The sequence below is a fragment of the Carassius carassius genome, chromosome 21, assembly GCF_963082965.1.
Source record: "Carassius carassius chromosome 21, fCarCar2.1, whole genome shotgun sequence".
In the NCBI taxonomy this organism is placed as follows: Eukaryota; Metazoa; Chordata; class Actinopteri; order Cypriniformes; family Cyprinidae; genus Carassius; species Carassius carassius.
The window spans coordinates 19,975,527-19,996,284 of NC_081775.1; the positions used below are offsets into that span (position 1 = coordinate 19,975,527).

The 20,758-nt window shown below is 38.4% G+C and overlaps 2 protein-coding genes and 1 non-coding gene across 5 annotated transcripts; all 3 read right to left on the minus strand.

The window, feature by feature from the left end:
- Positions 1–582: 582 nt before the first annotated feature.
- Positions 583–9,218, minus strand: LOC132097777 (TBC1 domain family member 25-like). Of its 3 annotated transcripts, none has more exons than XM_059503705.1 (8): positions 8,597–9,217; positions 7,949–8,005; positions 6,432–6,541; positions 6,111–6,265; positions 3,795–3,919; positions 3,207–3,395; positions 2,693–2,968; positions 583–2,607 (listed from the first exon to the last, which is right to left on the minus strand). In XM_059503705.1, the coding sequence occupies exons 4-8, from the start codon at positions 6,133–6,135 to the stop codon at positions 895–897; spliced, it is 2,328 nt and encodes a 775-aa protein (XP_059359688.1). In that variant the 5' UTR covers positions 6,136–6,265; positions 6,432–6,541; positions 7,949–8,005; positions 8,597–9,217; the 3' UTR covers positions 583–894. The 3 variants fall into 3 exon arrangements, with proteins under 3 accessions (XP_059359688.1, XP_059359687.1, XP_059359686.1); XM_059503704.1 differs by lacking the exon at positions 8,597–9,217 and adding an exon at positions 8,327–8,522; XM_059503703.1 differs by lacking the exon at positions 7,949–8,005 and having other exon boundaries at positions 8,597–9,218.
- A 73-nt stretch (positions 9,219–9,291) lies between these two features.
- Positions 9,292–9,363, minus strand: trnah-gug (transfer RNA histidin (anticodon GUG)). Its single transcript has one exon. It is a non-coding gene; the product is annotated as a tRNA-His (tRNA).
- Positions 9,364–10,135: 772 nt separating this feature from the next.
- On the minus strand, positions 10,136–20,583 carry LOC132097778 (5'-nucleotidase domain-containing protein 2-like). Its single transcript, XM_059503706.1, has 14 exons — positions 20,098–20,583; positions 19,620–19,804; positions 18,628–18,702; positions 18,459–18,514; positions 18,273–18,366; positions 17,074–17,202; positions 14,958–15,018; positions 14,325–14,427; positions 14,040–14,141; positions 13,323–13,404; positions 12,483–12,569; positions 12,136–12,276; positions 11,429–11,493; positions 10,136–11,330 (listed from the first exon to the last, which is right to left on the minus strand). Exons 1-14 carry the CDS (start codon positions 20,465–20,467, stop codon positions 11,069–11,071), a joined length of 1,812 nt encoding a protein of 603 aa, XP_059359689.1. The 5' UTR covers positions 20,468–20,583; the 3' UTR covers positions 10,136–11,068.
- Positions 20,584–20,758: the final 175 nt, after the last annotated feature.

The window sequence follows — 20,758 nt, forward strand, 5'->3', positions numbered from 1 at the left end:
AAGAAAGAGAGACAAAATTGCCTAATTCAGTGAAACGAGGCACTTCTCCATCCAAGGCGAGGATAAGTGAAACCAAATTACCAGCCATTCTCCATGTTGAGTGCTGCTTTACCAAAACATCCACTGCATGTAGACCTACAGCTGACAGGTCAAATAGCTGTTGGACACTAGAGAAGTTTTCCACTGGTAGTTCAGCGATCAATTCAAGATTGGGCTGAATGTTACCTGTTCTACAACAGGTGGTTTCACATTGATGGGATACTGGATAATGCATCAGCACCTTCATCTCTGGTCAAATGTTTCGTACAAACAAAAGTCAAGGCTTAAGGTTCTCACAAAGCACAAATGACACATATCAGTATAACAAATACACCTTTGCTGCTGGCAATGTCAAACAAATTCATGAATACATTTCAGAGAGCATCTCAAAAGCTTTACTTGAGTAAACATTCTCCTCCCTACAACAACAGAGCCACGATAACCTCAAGAGGATGCTGATAACACCATTTTTGCCAAAATAAAGATTACACACAGAGAAATAAATAACAGTATATTCTTGTTGCTTTGTTTTAGGCAAGTCCATAATGTGCCTTTTGAAAGTATTTACAAAGTGAAACGAGACACAAACTGGCCTGCCCTTCCAAAGGACAATCAATAAAGTGCAATTAAAAAAAAGATACAGTACAATGAAAGGGGCTTGCCTTGTTGGACAGGAAAAAGGAGATATGAGAAAGTCACTAAGTTTTGGTTGGTAACATAAAACAATACAAGTCTTATTAAGCATGTGTAAAGCACAAAGGTATGCTGTGACTCGGAAAGGTACAGTAAAACTTGCTTCTGGGTCCGTTTGTGGTGTGGAGCTGGTTTCTGAAGATAATCTACTACTGTACAGAATCAGGAATCAGATGGAGAGAGTGCAACAGGAGTTACTGGAGAGGGAATGGTATTGGCCAGATTATAGGTTGAATTCGGGAAGGTACCCTGAGAGGGCTGTACATTGAGGAAAGGAGGTCTACTTGTGGGTGTCTGGGGGGATGTTGCCGCTGTGGTCGGGGAGTCTAAGCTTACTTCATCCCCTTCCTCCGAGTCCCATACCTCACTCTGCAGGTAGTCTGCAAAGAGGGCTTTAGCTCGCTGCAGAATACGCCCAAGGTTGTGGCGACGGACCAAGCGGTCAAAGTGCATGGCCAGCTCATTGTAATCCAGGCTGTTTTTAACAATGTGGTCACGATGTTCCAGCAGGATAGACAGGCAAAGGAAAAGCATGAAGGGATTCCCTTTCCCAAACTCTTGAGGAGGAGGAAGCGAGCAGGGTTTAATTGTGCTTCCTTCTGGTTTGTTTGTGTTTGGAGAGGTTACGCCAGACCCAGTGGGTCTGCATGGCGAGGGAAGATTGCTAGAGAACGCTTTGGGCAAAGACGGCGACTTGCCAAAGGATAAAACAGGAGAAGAGAGAAGTGAATGATTGGAACCCTGCGACGGAGACGCCAGTCGAGATTTCCCTGGGACCACTGATGGGGATTGAACCCCAGTTTCATTTATTACAGCTTGTGAGGACATGAACCCCCCAGGAGGTTTATCAGGAGACACGGATTTGTCTTCACTAGAGGAAGAGGATGTGCATTTTGAAAGGGCATCAGGAGACGCTGTTCTCCAGCTGGATGGAGAATTAGATGCTTCCGGTGAATGATTTGAGCTACTCTTCCAATTTGGTAGACCAGAAGGAAGAGATGATGCTGGGGAAGCTGCTTGCCCATTGGGAGAGTCTCTTTGCCCTGGAGAAGATGGTGTATGATTACAGATAAGAGGTTCCTGCTCTCCAGGGTCATCCTCACTTTCCTCTGTGGACTGACGGACCGAGAATGGCAATGTGGAGTGTGCAGACTGAAACTGTACTGAAGATAAAATATGATCAGAGCAATCGTTCTCATTCATCTCAAAGCTGTCCTCGCTTCGGCCACTATAGTACTTGAATTCCCCAAAACTTGCCTGCTTCTCAAATGAGGGAGTTGGAGCTTTGACATAATTCTTGACCATTTCATCTATACTGTACTCTCCTTCACCTTCCTTCCGAGGCCCCTTCTCCTCCTCTACGATGAAGTTACGTCCCCCATCTGCCTCCTCTCGGGACGGTCTTAGCATGTGACGTCTCCTCTGCCTTCCTGTCTGCTTCTCTTCTATCTCCTCCATGTCCACATTCTGATGAAGATTCTGTGAGCCATTGGACTGATCTGCCTCAAGCGCTGGCCCCAGAAGCTCCACCTCTGTCTCAGGTGGATCAGGTGGCAAGGAGCTCCAGGTGACCTCCAGCATTCTCAGGGCATCATCAAACACGAATTCACGCTTCAGCTCCAAAAGCAGCCAGCGGTAACAGAAAAACAGATCGTCTGCACCTTTTGAGACTAGGTAGGCATAAAACTCAGGGTCTGAGTACTGCAGAAGCAACTTGAGATGCTGGAACTTAATGGACATAAGTTGTCCGTCAGGGCGGAAGTTGCCCTCAAGACGTTTCATAATGCCACAGAAGCAGATAAAGGCATGAGCTTCATTGTCCATGACGGCGAGGATTGGCGAGGCAATGTCACTCATGCCTTGGCAATAAGACACCTGTGAATGTAAGCGAGGATCGATTATTTCCCGCAGAGGTAAAGGCACATCCTAGTGTTATCGAAGGGTATTACTGCGTGTTTACCTGTGGGTGTGTAATAGCAAAGGTGGTGAGGAGGTCTGTCAAGGCAGTGAGATGTGGGCTGTCCTCTGAGCCTGCGTAGTAAGGATGTGCCCGATCTGTTCGAAGAACATCTTTCAGAACGTTTCCCCTGATGAACTCCAGGTCCTCTGCGCTGACCCGTTCTGTCCATTCGCACTTCAGCTGGTCGTACTCTCTTGTCTTCCTCTTCATGTAGTCCATTCTCTCTTGTCCTGTCAGACCATCTGGGTAAACATTAAGGAGGTATCGCCAAACAACCTGTCACAAAAATACAGAGATGGAAGAGAAGAATTCAAGTTTGAATACATCAGACTCTTTAAAATGCTTTTTTAAATGCGCACTTTATTATTTTATGCACACATGATAGAAAATCAACCATAATTTAAATTATGGTAATAAATTATCTAAAATATTATTCCAGCCCTGAAAACAAATGATTGAGTGTTATATTAGCTTTTAATTAAATAAATATTATTAAAAAAGTTAGTCTGGTTACCTTGCGTAAGGATGGCTCAACTCCACCATGATATATACGAAGTCTAAGTTCCTCTGGTCGGGTCAGTTGACCTTGGCTGTTCAGGTAACTGTGGAATTCAGCATCACTTAAAGGAGGCTTAAATGGTTTCACCTCCTCCCCATAGGACCAACTCAACGCCTGCTGCACACGTGATAGAGTGCGACCCACCTGAATGTGAAGGTAGTTACAAATTGAGAAACAGACATAAAAATGTTCACCACTTCTAGCAGAAATCTATGGTATTAGGTGGAAGACACGTGGAAACAAACACTCCTATCACATAAGATATCTGGCCCATGATTTATTAGCTATCAGTGAAATGCAGAAAATATTCCCTCTATCTTCAAATTTATATATCATTTTGTAAGCACAAAAGCAGCATAAAGCTGCTTCTTACAAGAGCACAAGTCTTGAGCACAAGGACTGAAATATCTAATGACTTCACCTGTTTGGGGGTAATTGCCATTAATTACAGTATCAAGGCAGTAGACTGTGAATCTGACTGACTGTAGCAGACACAAGCTGGTAAAACAGCTGGCTGATAGGGTGAAGAACATCATGAGTAACCTGGGACAGCAGGGACTGTGTGAAAGGAAGTGCGGCAGAAGCCAACGACCTCTTCTCTCCCAGCAACTGGTCTGAGCCAATCACATCCTTAGGGCTGATTATGTCCCAATCCTCCAAAACAGGACCTTAGGAAGAAAATGGTGGGAAATCATTAAAGAATACTGATATATATATATATATATTTTTTTTTTTTTTTTTTTTAAAGGAGTCATGACCCACAATTTGCACTTTTCCAGGAGAATCAATGTATGTTATGATTGCCTAACGATTATACACTGGCCGGGAAGCCGATATTTAAAAGTGAAGCGTTTGTTTACCTCAGGGTTTGTAAAATAGCCCACGTGCACGCGCACTCAAATACGAGATTTTGATTTCTTCCCCGTCTTGACGTCAAGACGGGGCAGGATATACCATATATGGACACCGCAGCAGGAAGCTCGCCCTTCCCCTCTCCCCCCCATATTCAGTCGAGAAAGACGCTGGAACTAGTGCACACATGAGTTGCTCTGTGGTTGACTGCCAGAATCAACATGTAAATGTGTTTTCTCTACCAAGAACGGACCTACCTATCACAGACCAGTGGATTAAATTCATTTTTAATGAAGCGGTTCCTTCAACCCTTCCCACTGGCTTATCGTTACGTGTTTGTGCTAAACACATTGTACGCTGAAATCCTTTACAAATGTGGGGCTATATCAGGCGAAGTTGGCATCGAAGCTCAGGAGAAGCGCCATTCCAACAAAATTGCATGCAATTGAAATGTTAAGACTGTGTTTTTTATTGCTCTACTGTGTGTAACAAACAGCATCTAACTGCTAATGCGGCTATTCTATGCTATTGCGTCTGTCACTAGACAAATAAACGAAAGACTCGTGGTGAAGTAATTATTTATGTTCCCTGTAAACTGACTGCAAAAACGGACTTTTGACTGCATTATAATGATTTCTTAATTCAGAATATGATCAAGATTGCGTAGGTTGAGGTGTTCGGGGAATTTGCCAGTTAATAGTAACATTTAAAGCACCTTAAGTGAACGAAATGACTCGAAAAAAGATTTGTTCATTTTGATGAACGAGCTTGAACAAGAGAGTCTGGGGTTGCCAGATTGGGTGTTTTTTCCGCTACATATTAAGGCCGGTTTACGGTGTGTTTTAGGTGTGTTTTCGCCTAGAAGGCTTTATAGAAATCTGGCATCCTACTGAACGAAGTTAAACTGAGAGAGAGCGTGGCGTTCACAGACACCAGAATGAACGACTTCACAGTAACGTTCATCAGGCAGTAATGCGGTACGTTCAGTTCATGTTCGCCCAAAATATGAACGAGTTCATGAACTATCGTTCAATGAACGCGTTCAGGCACAACACTGGCAGGAGTATTAGCTTCGAGGTATGGGGAATGGCTGCTAACGTACTTTGCAAAAAACAAATGACTGAGATCATCATGAATTCGGTTATTGTTTATTTGTTGCCTAACGCTTATATATGAGGCGCCGTCTAGTTTGTGTGTGTGTACCGTGCTCGTCTTATATTTGTGTGTGTGTGCTGTGCTCGTGTCTCATATGAGTAACGTTATGTGCGTGAGTTCATATACATGTATGTGTGACTAGTACTTAGTATATATGCAAGCGTGTTTCATATGTGTGCGTGAATGAAGTTTGATTTAAGCCCTAAACGGCGCCTTCATTCACAACTTGCGCCATGATGTCAGTTTGTAATAATATGCTAAAGCGTTACCTGCATTGTCAACCCCCCCCTTCCTGCAACCAATCAACGCGCCCCTCATTTGCATTATTATAATGACCGTCCACGACAGCCAAAATATCGCATCAGATCTCGCGAGACAATAATGCCTACAGAAATAAGGCTCTGAGGAGCTCTGTGTTTATTTTTTTTCCACTTTTCTTTTTTAGAAGGGCCTGAAAGACTATAATACAGCAGTAGGTATCCAAGGTAATACGAGGGTATGACTCCTTTAAAGCATCAGAGACTGGATTTGTTTTATTTACAGGTAAATGCAGAATGTTAAAATAATAATTCTTGTAACCAATAAATACAATATGTAGACAACAAACATAGTGGAAAAATAAGCATATTCTCAGGTAAATACACAATCATTTGAAATGAACAGTAACTACCAAAAACAACTTATAATTACTCAGTTTTTTATTTGATTGATCGATTATTGATTTGTGGTTAGGGAGTAGCTAAACTGAAGAAATCATAAGGGAGGCAGAGCAGTCAAAGATTTTCACAATCTACTGAGTTTGATAGACCTTCAATAGTCTCCAAAAAAAAGAAGGATGTGGAGTTCACTCACTGTCCTCTGATGGTTTGATGTCCATCTTGAGCTGGAGGAAAGGCTTTGCTGCACTGACAAACGCTGCATCTAAATCCCAGTCAGACAGCAGAGACACGTAAACCTCCACACCTCCGCGGTCACGGGACAGGTAACTTATCCCAAAGTTGCGTTTCCTACAGGGAACCAAAAAAAAATTATAATAATAATCCATCTGTTAACTGCAATTCATTGACTTATCATTGCTATTAAACAATCATAAAAAGTTACCACTGTATTTTTTTTAATAGATCTAAATGACAATTAGCACAAAACAAATACATTTCGCAATTTCACACTCACCCATTGAGCTCAAATGCTCGTATTAGGATATGCTGCAATACCTCCAGTGAGGTTATTTGAGGATCAACAGCAAAGGAGCGGAACTCCACTGGTAACACCCCTTCACACTTCTGCATACAGACACATTTTAAATGTACAAGTTTAGAAAAGCAAAGGAAACTGGTAACACAACCTATTTTACATAACCCAGCTTTGTTAATTATCTCAAGGTCCCGAAAGGCTAATCACTTTATCCTCTGAAATGCAAATAACCCTAATCAGGTGACACATTATTTATTCAGGTGGATTTACTGCCTGTTGAGTTTCTATCGATGTTGCAACCAACAATGGGAAACTGACTCTGGCTGTACAGACTGCTTTGAGTTTGATCTTTACTAACACCTGCAGAACACGGCATGACAAGGTCATCTGTCCCAAGCAGACCATACTGCAGCACATCTGTGCAGGTTCACACTGAACCAAAATTATTTTATTATTCCAAAATGTGTAACTTCTGTTGCCATTTGATACTGACTCTTGAGTTCTGGGACAAATCAAGATATGAAACTTATTCAAGGAAAAAAATCTAATTGTTCAGAAATAATCACTTGTGTGTAAGTGGGTCTCCAGCTTTTTTTTTCCCTCCCATGCCAAAATGTGGTTTACTTGTTGTTTCAGTTTTATAGCATTTATTAATATTTTGAATTCTTTTATTTTTATATTTTAAGTTTAGTCAATTTGTATGTTTTTTGTCATTTTTATTAGTTTTTATATACTTCTATTAAGCCTTACTTTGTGTTTATTTCAGTTTTAGTAGTTTTAGTACTTAAAATGATAATAGTTACTTTATAATTTAATAGTTACACAACCTTAGTTAATTTCTAAAAATGTTTATATAATATTTTTATTTTGTGTTGTTTAGCTTTGTTTTAGTTTTTGAAAATGAATAGTTTTAGTTGACAATAACTACGTATCATTATGGATCGACACTGTGAGAAACAAGTTATCTGGCATAAATCATGACTATCATCATATTAAATCTAGTATTCACTTTCATGAACTAATAAATTGATGTTACAGGGTGGTTTCAAACTGATAGTCATCAGTCAGGCACAGAAAATCTTGAAAACACTGACATAACCATATTTCCTACATATTAATATTTCATAGGTATTAAATTGCTTTTTTTTTTTACTTATGTACAAGCTGCATGGCAGCTGACAAGAAAAAAAAAACATGCATGTAGCCTACAACTATATAACTGAGCAATTGGGAAATCTTGCCGTTAAAATAGCAGATCATTTTTATCCCATGTCTCAAGAATTAGTCGTGGCAGTAATTAATCAAAAGTTCACTGTGATTATACTAAAATCCAGTGACCTACATTTTCGTCTAAACCTGTTTTTATACAGTCTATGGTCTAAACAGACTTCTTAAAGAAATAGAGGTGCTGTTTAAAAATGGGCCAACATGTTAAGTGCCATTTAATCATTCATGGCGGTTGTCTTAGGTCTGTATCTGAAACAATACCTACATACCTTTCAAAAAGCGGATACACTGCTTTTCGTATTCATTACAGCAGACCTGAGAAACGACTGAAAAACAAGCGAGGGAATTCATGGCAGGTTGATCATGTGACACTTGAGAGCAAACATGACTCACTATCAGCGGGATATATTGGTGTATTTTTTTCTCTTTACGACGTGGCTTCACAAATAAATATACAAACATAAACACTATTACAATAACAGAAAGATAACGACGTAACTGTCTATGATTGACGTGTATATGTCAAACAATTATATGACACGAACAACAAAACATAACTAAAACAAATGAAATAGAACAACAAATGAACATATTTCTACAAAAAGTCTGTCACCTAAGGATAAAAGCAATACGATTATTACACACACCCTTAAAGAATGCACGTCTGCCCAGTAAACGAATGATGAAGATGCGATCACTATTTGTAAACAGATGCCAGCCAAGTCAAGCGATGGACATGAAGACCAGGGCTGTTAAAAAAGCTCCTCGACAGACACAGACACGCAACCAGACAGTGTCTCCTGGCCTGGCTGGACTGTGTGTGTTATTGTGTTTTCATCTCGCTGTGTGTGTGTATGTGTGTGTTTGTGTGGTTAGGGTTTGTACCTGCCGCTGCTCGATCCCACACAATTTCTCACCTTGACTTTGACACGAACTACCTCCCTCTCCTCCTCAGCCGACATGATGGACAGTCCGCTTTGGGGGTCCCGTTCAGAGATGTGTTGTCGTCATCCAATAAAAAAAAATTAAAAGTACAATAACAAATGGATGCGGTTACCCGTTACCCCTCTCTCACTGCTAGGCAGGTTCAATGAAAACATTGAATATCCTGCTGACACGTTTCAAAATAAAAGCCCCGGTGCAAGACAGCAAAAGGCTTTCGTGTCTTAAAATTTTGAATGTTTGACTGTATTTTATGACAGTTCTGGTAGGTTTCAGAGCTTCGTCTCCTTGGCTCAATAATTGTGACATAAGTAAAAAGGCATTGCGTTTGCTACGTGAGATGACAGCAACAGGATATGACGCCACTTTGGCATTACATCATTGGATTCATCGGGGAACAAAAAGAAAACAAAATATTCAACGATGATTTACGGGCAGACAAATGCAGACATTTATCTATTATTTGAATTGGGTTGTTTTATATGTCTTACATTTTACCGATGGCAAATAGTATTAAGCTATATGGTAATAAATAAAATATTCTCAAGTATTTTTATAAGCAGATATATCTACACTTGACTTGACTTGGATTACATCATGAAGTAGCATTAGGCATTTTGTCATCCATAGCACAAACAGTCAAAACAACTGAGCTTTGCCTTGATGATGTTGCCGTGACCCGGATTCGAACCGGGGTTGCTGCGGCCACAACGCAGAGTACTAACCACTATACGATCACGGCGAGCTACTTAGCAGAAGCTGCGCACTCACCGCAGTTGTAGACCATATAATTAAACGCAACATAGTTCTTCTGTTTACATACCAGTTTCTTTGATTTACATTTAGTCATTTAGCAGACGCTTTTATCCAAAGCGACTTACAAATGAAGACAATTGAAGCAATCAAAAACAACAAAAGAGCATTGATATATAAGTGCTATAACAAGTCTCAGTTAGCTCAAACGCAGTACACGTAGCAAAGGCTTTTAAATAATATAATAAAAAGAAAAAGAAAATAGAATACAAAAAGATTAGAAAGGTATTTAGTTTTTTTTAAGAATAGAATTAGAATAGTGAGTGCTAAAGTTAGAGGGTCAAATATAAAAAAAAAAATCTTTATACCTGTTAATATACTTACACTTATTATTTTTTTTTTATTCTTTGATGAAATTCTATTCTGATCCATTTCTACCTTAGCTGAATAAAAGTATAAATTTCCTAAAAATTCCCAAACTCCTGAATGGCAGTGCATCAAGGTTTTTTTTCTCAAAACTAATAAGCTTTTTGTAACATTGACAATATTACATCTTTTAAAATGATTCCTTAAAGATCATGTGACACTGAAAACTGGAGTAATGGCTTTTTCTATCATATGAATAAATTACATTATAAAACAATATTTACATTGAAAATCATTATTTTAGTAATAACTCGCCTTTTTTATTTCACAGCTTTTAAAAGATGTGGGTTCTGCGTTTCATTCCTTATAGTTTAAACAAACCAACATGACCAATATTAATACAAAGCCTTTTATTTGATTTTATAAATTGTAGAGCAAGTACATACAAATGATGACATTGTTCTTGCTCCTGGAAAACTGAATTTAGCAGCATAGCTATACACAGATTTAACTGTAAGCAAACAATGCTCTGATTGTACAGGAGCTTAGTCTAAATCCACAAACAGTGAGGGCTTGCAAAGTCAAAAATAACAACAGCATTTGGTTTGGCCCTCCAGGATCTTCCATGTATGTAAATACAGCTGTCATTAAAAATAATAATAATGGCTGTACTAAATAATAAGTGGTGGAGGCTGGTATTACTTGCGCATGTTTAAACTTTAAACTTTTTTATGAGGCTTGGCTACATTATTACTGTAGTGTGGGGAAGGTAAGTAACATTAAAACACCAAATCTATTTAGCTATTTGACCTAATATTACTTGTAATTAGATCTACTGTATTTGTAACTCATATTGTGCATTTTTGGCCAGCGGCTTAACACTTTGGCCTACCAGAATTAAAAAAAAAAGTCTGTGTACCCCAAGTATAGTTTCATTCCTCCTGCTATCTTGATTCATGTGAATACAAACATCACCCTTTTGCAACTACAAAACTCATAACATACAGGTTTAATCTATAAAACCAAAAAAAGAGAGAGAACTGTAAACCACTTATCATCTAACTATGATTAGTAAGACGTAATGCAATAGCATCCAATGTATAAAAATTTAGAGATAAGAACACAAGGTTAAGTTCATTAACAAGCCTGTTTTAAGCTGTCCAAGGCTTGAGAACACTGAGATGCATTGTAACATAACATCCAGGAGGTGGCCCCATTGTATGTGGCGTTCAAGCAAAAAGTGCCACGTCTCCAATGCTACAGAGACAAACACACACCCCCTCCTTTCAATTTCCAGTTTATATTTGCACATTAAACCTTTGGTGGTTTTAACGAATATGGGCCATCTCTTCTAAGAAGGGAGTCTTCATGCAGCCAGTGCAGAGCTGGTCCATCCAGAGGGGGGCTTCGTGCTGCAGGGGTGTTCGGCGAGGGTAAAAGGTGTATGAGAGGTCGTAGTTCAGCAGGCAGCTGATAGAGGCCATGTAGAGGTCTGAGAAACGGCACAGGCGGCGGGAAAAGTATGTGGGGTTGTGACAGGTACGGAATATGCTGCCAAAGTGAGGGTTGAAGAGGTTCTTGGTGACTGCCCTGTGAAAGGAAATTGGGAGACGGTTACAATGGCTATAGTCCTTGATCTGTTCATCAAGTGAGTTCAAGATTTTGTCTTTTTGTCTTGTTTCACTCACCGTAACTCCTCTCTCTCTTTCAGCCACTCCTGCAGAACCTTCTTGGACTCAGGGTCCCGATACATCTGAAAACCAAGACAGAAATAAGTCACTTGTCCAAAGAAAATGTTTTTTCTGCAGATCAACAAGGAGACAACCTTGCTGAGCATGAAAACTGATCACTTAAGGTGATACAGATATGGATTTTATAGTAACAATGTCTGTTTCAATTTGACATTTGATTCCTTTTATAACCTTTCTATATTTAAAACAATTATCCCCCAAAACCTTGACAGAATATGGGGTTGAACGCATTCTGGATTACGTAAACAGAAAAACCGATCACACCAAACTTTTCTTACATCGAGATCTAACTTTAGATACGAACACTGAGAACAATCAATTTAGATCAATGTAAAGCGAATGGACCGTTGCCAAACCTATCAGGTCTTTCCTATGCAACCATATACTGTAGAAGCACATGTAATGCAAACTTGTTTCTTTTGCTCTGATTTGTCCTCCAGAAACTCGCTTACAGAGATAGTATAATATTTAGATATACTGAGATATTTTTAAAGTTAAGAAAACGAGGAAAGTTTGAATAATTAATTATATATATATTTTACTTTAACATGAAACTGAATAGAAAAGTAGACATTCATCAGGATGAATATTTTTCTATTCTAAACAGGAAGAGTGTTGGTGAAGTTCAGAGCCACACTGTGTACCTGCATGCGCTCCAGCAGTCCGGTGAGCGCCTGCAACCATGTGAGACTTTGAGCGTACTGCTCTGTGTTCACCACCTTCGTCTCCACCTCCAGTTCAGGCACAATCGCTCCCGTCCTCCACCCATGACGCAGCATAAGATCCTAAAATGCCAGAACACAGGATGTTTAGACTATAAGCCACTTCAAGAACATTTTAACGTTTACTGTTCCTGTTTGACTCTGGAAACCAGTGATTATGAAAACTACAGGCTGAGTCGTTGGAATCACTGAGCTTTAAAAGTAAAAACAAAAGGAAGAGACATATGCGCAACAATTGTGAACAAAACAGAAGTGTGATGATGACTCACTGCCAAGTCACTGTAGAGATGATCTCCAAAATAGAAAACCTTGGATCCTCGCCATCCTGTTAGCTTCAGAAAGTCCACAAGGTTTCCCTGAAACAAAGCAAAACAATGGCAGTTTTATTAACCAGCTGCTAATATTGCGATTGATTTGTAGTTTCTAGGTTTTGAACTAGAAATGACAACGCGCTGCAGTTTTTTCCCCTCTTTACTTATTCGGATTTCTGGAAGCAACGAGTCAACAGACTTTTCATTGGTTGTTTTGTATGGCAGGAACAGTTTGCTCTAGGTTTCCTGCCAAGGAACTTTCCCATAAGTCTTTCCCAATTTGGGATGGTTTACATATGCTTCTTTAACTTCATCTTGCCTGAGGGTGGACATGTAGTCAGGCTCAGACTCTGTTCTCGTCAGCCGAATCCGTTTGTATGTGTCTGACAACATTAAACTGTGTTCAACTGATTTTCCATTCAGTTTTAAGTTGACCTAGCCACTTTCTTTTCTACTTTTTCCAAATGAAAGAGCCAATTTAAGTGGATAAATCATTCTACAATTAACAGACACTCACTGCTGAGCTGGAAAGATTTTGGGTTTATCCTCACAGGGAGAGGAAAATGTTAAGCATGTAAACTTTAAAATAACATGTTTTTGCACGTTGAGGACTTTCAAATGTCCCTTTAATTTAGATTTTTTTTTTACCAGATGTATTTGTAATCTCTGACTTTACCCAGACTCAGAGATGAGTCAGCATAAATTATGTACCAACTGAAAGCTTCTCATCTGCCTATATTGCTCATAATTATCTTACCAGAATAACAGACGTGATTCAGGGCAAAACTAATTTGTTACCTGTTTATAGATCTGACCCTTATCCAAACTCTTGATTCTATCCCACTGCAAGTCTCCATTGCTGTCCAAACGTCTAAATGGTCTGGAAAATTAAGAGATAGAGATGCTTTGAATCACTGCAAAGTATAAAACTAAAAACACTCATGCTGGAGAAAATAAAACGTTATTGGGAACCAGTACATTACTGTTTATTATCCATTAAAGTCTGGGGTCAGTCAGTTTTTAAAAAAAGAAAGAAACAAATACTTTTATTTTGCAAGGATGGTAAGTTGATCATAAGCGACAGATATTTATAATTTCATAAAATACTTTTCAAATTTGCTTTCCATTAATCAAAGAATACTGCAACTTTATCACAATTTCCACAACCATATTAAGAAGCACTTTGGTTTTCAACATTGCTAATAATAATAAATGCTTCTCAAGTACAAAATCAGCATATCAGAATGATTTCTGAAGGATCATGTGACACTGAAGACTAGCGTAATGGTTGCTTTGCATCACAGAAATAAATTGAATTTAAAAATGAATTATAACAAAAACTTAATATTTTACACTATTACAGTTGTACATTTTTTAATCAAATAAATGCAGCCTTACATGTTTGAATAGGATTATAATATGAATCACCTCATTTAAAGTGCACAATGAAACATTTAAAGCAGAACTCTCAAATGACTGTTAACGAGATATTTTTCATAAATAAAGCAGACTTACTTTATGCAGTCATTAAAAAAATGAGGTTTGTCAGCTTGAACAATGACAACGTCAAAGAAGTCCCTCCACTCCTTTCCAACCATGTACTTCATGCCTTTATCACTGAAAAAAAAAACAATTACATAACAATTACAGTGAAAAAATAATAAATATAAATAATAAATATAAATAAATAAGCTAATGTTTAAACTTATGACTATGTTAAAGAAATTCTGAGTTTTACTTTGATGTCCTTTATGAATGAATCTGCTGAATATAAAATACAGAAACAGAAAAGAAACTCACACAAAGCTGAATGGGCTGTTGGTAATAAGGAAAAGCTTCTTCCCCTGACTGGCCAGCCGGTGCAACACAGCGTACGTTTCGTCTCCTCGGAGAATGTATTTCTCTGGGGACAGAATAAGGAAGGAAAAGGGCCCACAAAAGGAAGAAGAAAAAAAGAGTGCCTTTTAAAACCAAGTCTATTCTATTCTGACTAAAACAAATCAGTCATTTTTTGCAGACTATGATGAATGGAATACAGAATCGCATCAAAGCAATTTTACTGTTTGCCTACAAAGTGTTTATACTGCAATGGGAAATCTGTGATTGTCCACAGGGATACAACAAACATTAAAACCAAAGATTAGACTGTGCTAACCCAGCAGAACTGCTCGCTTCAAATTCTAATTCTCCATAGAGGTAGGATTATGCAACAGTTTGCTCAAAAAAAAAAAAAAAAAAAAAAAAAAAAAAAAAAAAACTGCTTTCCACCCATATACACACCACATAAATGCACTGCACAGACTGGGTGGGGAGAGTCTACTTCTAGTCTGGTTGTCATTAGCTTCAGGTTTCAAGAAAATGATTTTTACTTGGCTCAGTGCATATCTTACTTTAAGATTTTAAGCCATTTTTGTGTCACATGTTCATACTCACCGAGATCTTGCATGATCCACTTGTACATGTAACCTTTGATATGCACCATTCCAATTGCATCCTGAAAAGACAGAATTCGTCCATTAATTCAGTGCTCATATTTCTCAAACTATAAGAGTTTAACAAACCAGTGCTTAAAAGGTGCAATAGGAGATTTTGGAAAATATATCACTAAAGGGCGAATGTCCCACCCTCCCTGCAAATTGCCATCCAAAGCCACTCCTCCTGAAGGCATATAGAGACAGAGCGCATTTGGGGGGGGGGGGGGGGGGTAGGTGGGTGTGCAATCCAACACTCTCCATTGACTTTCAATTGCAGGAAGCTGCCTCCTTGTCATTTCTGACTTGAAACAAAAAACAGAGCAATGCCTAAAAGCTGCTATGTGACAAAGTGTACGGTAAACAATCTGAATAACCCAGAACTACATTTTTATAAGCTGTCCAAAAATAAATAAATGAGTGTTTAGGACACAAATGTCGGGGTATTCAGTTGGATAATTTCTCAAACAAAGGGAAGGTTAGGAAAAGGGGCACTGACAGACCAATAAAATTTAGTTTCTTAATATATCTCCTCCTCTCAGATTCACACAGGGTGGTGAAATGATCCTCTGACAGGGTTAAAAATAATGAAGGGTCTTGTCACAGATAACGTTTCCCTCCAGTGGGCTCAGTTCTCAGAGTAAAATTACACTTGCGCTCTATCTTCGTGTTTTTTAGCTTGTTTACTATACACCTAGTCACATAGCAGTTTTTAAACATTGTTCTGTTTTTTTTGTTCTAAGTCAGAATTGAAAAGCTATAGAAAGTCAATGGAGATCGAGTCGATTTGTGTTTAAGAGTTTTTGAGCGTGCTTAAACTCATGCTAGAATGAAGCCAGTCATCATGTTCTTGGATAATGTAATGGTCTTGTATTTTTAACTTTTTTTTTGTATAATTTTTGTGCTGTTTGAATAACCATGGAAATGAAAGTGTTATACTTAGTAACTTACAATGTTTTTATTAAATTATTATATTTGACACCCATAGGCCTATCTGGTAAATGGAAGCATTAAAAAAAATAAAATAAAAATAAATAAATAAATAAAATAAAAAAATAAAAAAAAAAAATAAAAAAAAAAGAGTAATTGCACAATATTAGTCAAAATTAGCTACGAGATATAAACTCACTATTGCGAGAGTAGAAATTCCGAGATAAAAAGTCGCAATTACATTGTTTTATTTTTTTATTTAGTGGGTACCATTTGTGCTTGCCTAGAAGATAGGGTTATGATGTGCATGTTAATAATATTAAACTAACATTAGACAAATTTTAGCCTTACCCTGGAGTGGGTAACACTTTCTATTCTCTTTTTTTATTATTTCCTTTTTCCCCCTTTGTTTGCAAAAATGATTTTAAAACAGATCTAAATCACAAACTTTATTTACATCTGCTGCCAGGTTTCCTGTTCCCTATCACAGCTTACGTAGCCACACGTCACACTGCGGGTACAGTACAATCTGTTCTACCAGCGCGGACAGTTCGAAAAGCTGCGCTTGAAGATAAACAAGCGCAGCTGACGCTTTACTTCCTGACAAGCACTCCGGTGAAAGTGTTAATACGGCAAACCCACATACTGCAAAAGAAATCATCTGATTCTTGTTGACAAACTTTGGAGCTCTGACAAATTTTCGACTTTGGCCATTTGTTGCTCAGTTACGATTTTTCTTTGCTACTAGTTAGCCAAATCTTGAGTAAGGAGGAGTTTAGAGTGGGGCTGAAAAGCAGAAGTGAAAGACAAGACTACATTCTCCAAGTAAACTGACCCAAAACAGCATGAAAAAAACGAATTGGCTCTATAACCCAATTCAGGACCACCGTGATCTGGGCTGAATGAAAACAAATCAGTCAGCTGCACTTAACCACAGACAGAAGAAAGGATCCACTCGGCTTGACTTCAGAGTTTACAAATCGACAGACAAGAAGCAGCTCTCACAGTTTTAAATTACAAAAGCAGTTTGTAAACTATTCCCACAGTCCATAAAAACAGTCTGGCTTTATTGTGCAAATGCTATTAATCATCAGGAACACAAGTGGTTTGATCAGGATTCATGAAGGGCATATTGACTTCATACGTACTGAGACATCTTTGTAGAGATGCACTGGGTCGTACTCTATGTCATTTGAGATGAAGTAATCGTTCGCAGCAGCCAAGAGAGTCATCTCAGGGATGGAGAACACATCCATAAACTGCTTCATTTTGGGGCCCTGGAACAGATGATAATAAAAAGCATGAGTCATATGTATTTTACAACAGTAATGAATAAGTGAAGCTTCTTTATACGTAAATGACATGCCTTCTCTAAGAGAAGTTGAAAGACTGTTGGTCTATTGCGAGGAAATTGCAGGTCATATATTTTAATGACCATTTTGGTGCAAAACCTCACACAAACCAAAAAACGTTAACCAGTATTTAACAAAAACATTTCCAGAGCCATGAATGTGCATGACCATATCAGTCATTAAATAAATTCTGAACGAATATTCATTTAATTAGTTCTTGACTGACTTTAAATGACAATCTAACAGACTGCTAAAAATGTATTGTTAAAAAATTTAACCATGTGTGTCCATAAAATCTAACATATAAAAAAATATTCATTTATTTTAAACTACTTTAAACTACATTGCTTTGACATAAAAATCATAGCTTGAAAAATTTAACAGGATAGTTGTGGATGAACCTTTTTTCACAACAAAGTTTGCATTTTATTATTTATGTTTTCAATACTTCCTGTAACCTCATCAGAACCACTACTCTAATGAATCATTCATACAGATTTGCAAACCACTTCAAAGGTTTGACAAAAAAATATGTTGTTCCGAAGTCAGACAATACCAGGCAAGCAAGTTTTACTGAATCCAAAAGCAATATTTAGCTAATGAAACATTTAGAAACAGAGCATAACAAGGAAAATCCTCATTAATATTTATGAGCATGCAAAAAAACATTTTATTAATTCCGTTATACATTTGTGTTTCCCATGACCATTGAAATCCTGCAGAAAAGAACGTGCCTGATAGCCATCTGATAAAGAAAAGGACTGTAATGTTTTTGTTGTAGATATATAGCGCACAGCCACTTACTCATGGTGACTGGACACACAAAATCAGATCTGAGCTCCTGACAGGGTGGCACCACTTTAGCCTTACTGACCTCTTTGTAATGAGGCACAAAAATGTAAGCATGCCAATAACACCATGTAAACATGGGCTCTCTCTCGAGTGTAAATTGAACTGAAATTTAATTAAATGAAAATGCAATGTGGAACAATCACCTTGCCGTAAAATCCACTGACTTGGTGGAGGGGAACATGATTTGAACCTCCATAAAGTTTCATGACCTCATCATCAGGGACAGGCTTCAGACCCCTGCGAATACAAGAAACAAAGCCTGAGAATTAAATAACACAATTCTCCATACAAACTCACTGATTAAATTGATCAAATGAGGATCAATGTACCTATAAACAGTGCCCAACTGGATATAATGGAAGGCATCAATTTTCATCAGTAGTCCCTGTGTCATTACAATAATAATAATAATAATAAATAAAAAAATTGTATTCATTTTATTGCACAACTACAATTAAACAACACTGCAAAAACTCAAACAAAGAATGCTAAATGCACCTTTTGGATGTCGTAGTGAAGTCCCCGAGTTGCAAAGTTGGGAATATAGTCATACTTACTAATTCCCTCGGGATACTAGTGAAAGAAACAAAAGTTGAGTTATCTCAAACATGCCAACCTTTAACCCCCTCACCACTCCACATGACCATCATTAGAAGAATTAAGCATAACAGAACTACACATAATCTGAAGACTTGAGCCAAAAGCCCATGATACATCTGATGCATTAGGGGCCGTTCACACAAAAAACGTTTTTGTGTTCCACAACACTGTTTTTCTACACTAATATGAGCTAGATAGACATGTTTTGACTGTTTCGCTCGCGTCTTTTGCAGCGCCTCAAGCATAACAGCCCTAATTTTTTTATTATTATTAAAAAGAGAAGAGATTGAGACCTTGTGTTTAATTTTTTTCATATTCCAGGACTTTACATCTCGCATTTTAAAAGCAAAAACCGTATTCCTTACAATGTCCTCTTAGACGTTCTAAGGGACCGTTCACACAGAATGCGTTTAGCATTCAACTGCTTTCCATTCTTTTTCTATGTAAACCTTTTTATACAGTCTATGATGTAAACACGCTGGCTAGACAGACCCGTTTGACCGTTGCGTCACAGCGCTCTAAAAACGTGACGCTAAAGTTAAAAGAAGTTGACTTAAAAAGAAAAATTTCACTTTTTTAAAAACAAAAACGCTGTCTGTTGTTGCATTTTTTCAGCGTTCTAAAATCGTCGTGCTATTGTTAAAAGTTCAACTTTGAACGTTTGCTAACATTTTTTATTTTCTTTAAATGACCTCATTCCACAGCCCCGCCTCTCGCGTTTTTAATCGCCAAAAACGGGTTCTGTGTGAATAGACCATAAGTGTTTATTTACTGGTTATGAGTTTTACTTCATAATAAAGCTTGGTAATTATAATTATTTGGTGTAATAACAAACAAATATTAAAATCAACAGTTTTATATAGGCATCAAGTTGAATGTCTTTCTCGGACCTTGTAGTGCTGGACGAGAAACTCTCGCGCCTTGTTGTATATCATCTCGTCCAGCGCGCTGGAATAGAGCGCGAGCGTGTAATCATAGTCAAAGCCGTAGATGTCCACCTCTTCCAGGTTCACCTCATTGTTTGCATAGATGGTGGAAGGGTTCAAAAGACTGCACACCCCAGGAGGAATCAAATCTGTGGGGCGGCAAAGGGAGATTTGAGGTTTATTATTACATTTTGATAAGCATGTTATGTTTTAAATACTGTTTCTTATGTGCACAAACAAGATAATTATGAAAAACCATGTCTCTACACCTGAAAAAGTTATGAACAAAATGTCGATCATGCATTGGACATGTAAATGGCAGTTGGAAGTTGTTTACAAAATGTCCAGAGGCCAGCGCCTCTTTGGAGCGGAGGAAAAGTGGACACGAATGTTTTGCCATGAGTGCAGAGATTACAGAAAATCACATTTTAAATCAACATACCGTGCACGAGCCGTTTCATCTCATTGTATCTCGCCCACAAGTACGTTTTATTGTTGATCTGCGGGGCCGTGGATGAGAAAGCCCTGCCAGATTTGGTAAGAGATTCTTCGCCTCTATTTTTGCCCACGATCTGGTGTCTGTGTGATGTGACCGCGGCTGCAACAGGGCTATGATTAGCTGCTAAATTTCTCGTGGGTCCACAGTTGTGTCCATCTTTGCAGCAGTTCTGTCCGTTCATTGTTGCACCAGCCGAGGCGAAGCTTCCACAAGCAAAAGCAGGAACATTCAATCCTGCGCACAGCGAAACTCTGCATGTGGTGCTTCTTTGCCACATTGCGTTACTTAAACTGCCTAATTTTTTGCAAGCCATGTCTAAACTATACTAACAAAGTTGTTTACTTCTTTCATTCGTACTTGCCCAGCGTGCTAGATAGCTTCTGTGGGAACTAATACTGCTTCGCTGAGGGCATCGGTGGTCGGGCGCAAGCTGTCTTATTAACCAATCAAATGCCATACTTGTAATGATTGACAGTTCGTTAAACCAATAAGAGGAGGGTTCTGCTGCGTCGCTTATCTATGGGTTTGGTTTAAGAGGAAAACGTGTTTACATGCCAGTCCAACCAATACGTTTGCCTGATCAAAATTTTGCAATATTTCATGC